Below are 6000 nucleotides of genomic sequence, written 5' to 3' on the forward strand. Positions count from 1 at the left end.
TGGTGTTCTGTCACTCCTCACACTGATGTTCAGGACATATCACTGCAGCACCTCTGCTCCTTGGTTGGTTTCTTCTCATTTCCTCCCGTCCTTTCCTTTTGATTGGGGTACAGTTCCACAGGCACTGCCCAACCTCTAGTGACACATTTGAATGGCCTTTCTTCCTGCGCAAGCTAGACAGCAAATGCCAAAGGGCTATTTGACCATGGTTTTTTGAGGCTCAGCCCTGTCTGGCCTTCCTCAAGTGTTCACATGGGCAGTATCCAGCAGTGGGTGGAGTGGGGTTGTATGGCAGGAGAGTGAATAGCAGTGGGAAACCCTGGCTGAATTTCTGCAAGCATCCCTGAATTAGTCCTGGAGTGGCTCCCCACTGCAATTGTCTGAGAACAGCTGGTTCAGCTCAGATCAGAGCCTCACCTAAGACTTGCTGGTCAGTGTGGCTGTCTACTAACTGAAGTGTTGAAGACTTTGGTGTTCATGACAAGCTTGCAGGTATTGAACATTTGAGTCTTTCTGTTCTCAGTCACCACAGTTTATCAGTGGAACATTTTGATAATTCTAGGCTAAACCAGACATTATTGCTGCAACTCCTTGGTGTTATCCTCTCCTGTTTGCATCTCCTATCCCTAGACCATGTTGGGCAACATGCAAGGCAAGGGCCATGGGCTGGCTGCCAAACATACTGGCTCCCAGGACACTCCTCCACCTAACCAACCCTTGGCATGCTACCTGCCAGTTGGTGTTTATCATTGAGAAGCCCAGGTGAAGGTCCATACCACAGGGTGCCAGCAAAGTTGAAAACAGGTTAAAGACAAATTAAATCAAGAAATCTTGTTTTTAAAAGGCCTGGAGATTGCAAAGCTAGAGGGAGATGTGTTCCACAGTTGCAATGTCAGGGGAAAGAATTAAGAGTAAATCAGAAGATCAATCAGTAAAGCAGGAGGGATAAAGGAGATCAGAACAGTTAGAGATACAGGGATCTCAGGTTTTGATTTAGCTTCCAAACCAGTAGATCCCATCAATGTATGGGTGATCCAGGAGACAACCTGCTCAAAGGTTGAGCAGCTCTGTAATTGTATGCACATTCTGTGCCTTGGGAAAGCAATGGGATTTGCTCAGTGAGGCCAGTTTCTCCAGTGAGCAGGTTCCTCAGTAGAGCTTTGACCAAGTGTCTGCACCCATCCGTCCAGTGGCCGTACACAGGACCCTAGTGTGAACTGTCCGGAGCCTGGCTGCATTCTGTGTACCCTTCAGAACATATGGATTTTAGCTGGTTGAAGGTTGAGCTGTGAAGGTCCCCTTGCATGTATTTAGTGCCATGTGTGTGTGCGTGTGTGTTTAATTCAATACGGAAGTATTGAACCTGAGGCATAATGTATTCTTACATTTGTTTTACTATCATCCTTCACCACCCTTCCTTAACTCAAATCTTCAATTCCTCTCACCTAATATAACCCTGACCTCTCTCCACCTCTCTTTCTTTACAGTTTAGAGATGGCTAAAACCACCTCCCAGAATGCTTCCATCACGACCCCAGTTGACCTCAACATGACCTTCTCTCAGCCTACCAACCCTGCCTCTTCCCCACTGGCATCGATGAGCTCCACCCTCCCATCCTCTCTGCTGAATACCCCCTATGCCATTCCCATCTCCAGCCTCCTTGGCATGAAAAGCGTTCCCTTCCTGGCACTGTCTGCGGCCACCTCGGGGCCTTCTGGGAGCCTATCAGCTTATACGGCCAAAATCTCCTCATCCAATGGGGTTAAGAAGTCTGAGCGACAGAAGTTCTCTCCGTATTGAAAGGATGATGCAGCTGCCCAGACCCTGTGTAGAACTAGTGAGGTAACAAGTGACGGGAAGGAGTCATTGGGAGTTTCATTCAGATTTGTGAATTTTGTTGTTTAGGAGGTCTGTTTTCGTACAAGTCCGTACCTGCAGATTGACCCCCCCCCCCCCCCACCCCCCTCAAAGTGGCTGAATAGCCTTTACCTGATTCCCTCAGCATTCAAAAAAAAAGAAAATCAACATTCTAAGAGCTGGCAGAATTTGACAATTTAATTTTCCGGTTGGTTAACGGAGTTTGAGACAGTGGCTCAGTGGGTGAGTGCATGACCTTTGTTTAACTGTGCTACCTGGCCCAAGAAGACCTTGAAGGTGATCACAAGTAAGGTGACAATTGGCCTCAGTGCTCCTGGGGTGAAATTCAGCCTCTGTTCCCACTCCTGATTGTCAGTGACCCCTGCTGGAAAGAGAGAGACCTGCAAGTAATAACAAAAATTGCTGGAAGAACACAGCAGGCCAGCTTAGGCAGCATCTGTGGAGAGGAACATCAGACCTGAGAGTATTGGCAGGCTGATCTATCATGATGGGGAGTGGGAGGCCATCAAACCCATGCCTGGTCTGACACACCCCCCCCCAGCCCCCTCCACCTCACATAGTCAGTTAGCCCACTGATGCTTGCTGTTCAGGTTTCGGTATGAATATTAGGCACAGGAGCAGGTTCTGTGGAACTCTATCCAAGCATGAGTCACTGCCTTTGAGAAAGAAAGGGTGAAAAGTGGAAAATGAACGTTGATTTTTTTTTTCTTTTAAAAACCAATTTGGCAGCAGGGAAGGATTTGTTTTTGCTGATGCCAGCTCGCTGTGCATTCTGGGAATCAGGGAAGCCACGTTGGAAGTCACTGGGCATTAGGGGGCTTGGCACATTCCGTAATCAAACTACTTCCTTTGTGCTGTACTTCTCCAGATTAATCAAATGTTTAAAGACTTTAGTTATACCTGATAACTTCAGGGAATATTTCAATATCAAATAATTACAATGGAAAAAAAAAGCTGTTCAATGTTTGTTTTTTGTTTCCCCTCCAATAAGAATTTATGAACGTTAATGACTGCGCCAGGCTCGTGTAGCATGGTAAGGGTACATACATCTGGCCCAATTTCAAGTCACCGACCATTTAGATTTAGTGTGTTTGTCCCTGCCAGCCCCCTTACAATTAGTATCTGGCTTTAAGGCCCAGGCTGAAAATCAAACACCGTTAGCAAACTATGCAAAAATTAAAAGTGTATTTTTGTTTTCAAAAAAAAAATTCAAATCTACTGAAATTTTGAACGACTGATTTGACTTCTGCTGCCGTCACAGAGGCTGATTTTTTTTTTAAATGGAGTTGTTTGCTCGTGTTGGAACTGGACACATTTTCTCATTTGTTTAAAAAGAGAATCCTTTTTCCAGAAGTTCTGTTGTAGCTCCCATTTTCCCAATCCTGGCGGAGCACAGCAGGGCAGGCCTGAAGAAAGGAAGAGACAATTTTTTTTCTCGCGAGCTACAGCTGTAACTGGAATGCAGCACATCTCTCTCTCTCTCTCTCTCTCACACACACACACAAATGCGCGTGCACACATTCAAACCCCTCTGCACTGGACATTCCACCCCACCCCACCCACCTCCCACCCCACCTTACACAAAGCTTTTTTTTTGACATGAGGCCGTTTAATAAGTAATAGGTTCACCAAGAGGGGTAAAAGTTAAAGGATTTTTTTTCTTTTGATTTTGGCTTTAGACCAATGGGATGCAAGTCTGCCCTTTGTGTAGAACTGTAAGTGAGATTAGTTTGGGCACCTTTAGCCCAGCTCCCTAGTGGGTGTGTGAATACACCATTAAACTACACCTGAAATGGTACAAATTAGCAATCCCTCTCTGATTATAAAATGGCTGATGTGGGCAATTGATGACATGTCAGCTCAACCCAGCCTGGCCTCCTTGACAGACACAGGCTCCTGGCATCACCTGAGTCTGAAAGAAGCCCCATGTGATTCCTGGTGCTGTAAGAGAATGATTCTGATGTTGGTGTGGAGGAGCATAATGGGATAATGTAGAGGGAGCTTAATTCTAACCTGCACTGTACCTGCCCTGGGACTGTTTGGGGACAGTGTAAAGGGAGCTTTACTCTGTATCTAACCCTATGCTGTACCTGACCTGGGATTGTTTGGTGGGGATAATGTAGAGGGAGCTTTACTCTGTATCTAACCCTGTGCTGGACCTGCCCCTGCCCCTAGGAATTTTATTGGGACAAAGATCCCTTGTCTTGAGTGGCAGAAAATTTTCCTCAACCCAAGAATAAGCTGAGGTAAAACATAGGCCCCAGGGAACATAGACCCTCACCTTTAGAATTTGTTCTCTGATTTCAATTTGTAGCGCGACAGAAGGAAAAGCGTCCTCTTTGGCGGGGGACGGCAGGCCTCGGGGGACACCATTGGGCAAAACCTACAGCTCCTGTTTGTAAAGGCGAAGACCGTGTAGTCTGTGACAACATTCGCATCTCAAACACATCATTCACATCACCGAGATGGTGTTTAGTTGCTTGCACGTGATGAGGTCGGGAGAGAGCCAGCTCAGTGGGGCCCCCAACTGAGGAAAGCTTTGTGTAAAGGTACAGGCAGACTCTGTTTGAATGCACAGGATTCTGGGCTGATGGCCATGTCTAATATTACAGACCCACTTCTTTGTTCCCTTATCCCACCTCTGCCCTCGTCCTCTTGTGTTGGTGGTGTTCAAATTCACTCTCCATTTTCCTTTGCAGTTGTTTCTTTTATATTTCCTGTTATGTTTCGTTAAATAAAAGTTTTTTATGCGACACAAATTCCTTTTATAAAATATTAATAAAAGTTTTTTGGCACATTACAGAAGTTCTCTGTGTCCCTTTTTTGGTCTAATTCTTGAGGTTGCTTTTATATGAAATGAAAGATCCACCCAGTTTATAGCATTTTGCTAAACAATGCATAAAAGGCTGTGGGGTTGCTGGAGAGGAGTGGTCAGAGTACTGCCCAGTACATCAGCTGCATTAAGAAAGAAGCCCCAGGCTGGTGATGGGTGGGGGGCGGGAGCTGGGTTTTTTATTCGGTTGTGGGTGTCACTGACTAGGCCAGCATTTACTGCCCATCCCTAATTGCCATTGTTCAGAGGGCATTTAAGGGCCAACCACATTGTTGTGGGTCTAGAGTCACATGTAGGCCAGACCAGATAAGGACAGCAGACTTCCTTCCCTAAAGGACATCAGTGAACCAGGTGGGTTTTTATGACAACTGGCAATGGTTTTGTGGTCATCATCAGACCTTTGATTCCACATATTTATTGAATGTAAATTTCACCATCTGCCGTGGTCCCCAGAGCCTTACCCTGGCTCTCTGGAATACTGGGACAGTGACAATACCACTATGCCCAGTGCTCCTGCTTTTGATAACTGATCCAATGAACCTGCTGAAAAACACAGTAGGTGGGGATAGGATTGGGCTCAGCTGTGATTCTTCTCATGGTAGAATGCCCAAGGCAGCAGTGTGTACCATCTACAAGATGTACTGTAGCAACTTACTAAGGCCCCTTCACCTTCCAAACCTGTGACCTTTACTACCTTGAAGGGCAAGGGCAGCAGACGTATGGGAACACCACCATGTGCAAGTTCCCCTCCAAGCCACACACCATCCTGACTTGGAACTATTGCTGCTCCTTCATTGTCACTGGGGCAAAATTCTGGAACTCCCTCACTGACTGGTGGGTGTATCTATATAACATGGACTACAGCAGTTCAAAAAGGCTCACCACCACTCAGGCAGTGGGGTGGGGGGGTAATAAATACTGGCCTAGCCAATAGTGCCCACAAATATAGAACCAATAAAAAAAAAAGGACCAATATATGGGGAATGGCCAGGTGTAAAGAGTTTTAAAAAAGGGAGGAAGGTCATTGTAATCTGCGCTCAGTATAAGTAACATTGTTGGTGAGGACACTTGTGTAGCAACTTGTTAATCGGACCAGCGTCAGAGACAAGATTCAGGCTGCCAGGAAATGAAGCAAAAAGTTCATTGTTGCTCCATGCACAACGTTCCACAGAAATTCGATGAAGAATCTAACACCAACTGGAATTCAGCTGATGCGAAAGAGGGAGGCTGGTAAATGCCTTAGTTTGGGCCTGTCAATTCAGGCATCAGAAATGGTCTGCTTGGCAGTA

The 6000-nt window shown here is 46.0% G+C and overlaps 1 protein-coding gene across 4 annotated transcripts in view; it reads left to right on the forward strand.

Annotated features, from left to right (window-relative positions):
• pcbp4 (poly(rC) binding protein 4) overlaps window positions 1-4678 on the forward strand; it is a 48214-nt gene extending 43536 nt beyond the window's left edge. For 3 of the 4 annotated variants that reach the window (XM_041191006.1, XM_041191004.1, XM_041191005.1), the window contains one exon: window positions 1488-3159. In XM_041191006.1, coding sequence (XP_041046940.1) covers window positions 1488-1800 — 313 coding nt within the window. In that variant the 3' untranslated portion in view covers window positions 1801-3159. Of the gene's footprint in view, window positions 1-1487; window positions 3160-4192 lie in introns of those variants that run through there. The other variant, XM_041191007.1, reaches the window with a different exon arrangement.
• Window positions 4679-6000: the final 1322 nt, after the last annotated feature.

The sequence above is a fragment of the Carcharodon carcharias genome, chromosome 7 (genome assembly GCF_017639515.1).
Source record: "Carcharodon carcharias isolate sCarCar2 chromosome 7, sCarCar2.pri, whole genome shotgun sequence".
NCBI lineage: Eukaryota > Metazoa > Chordata > Chondrichthyes > Lamniformes > Lamnidae > Carcharodon > Carcharodon carcharias.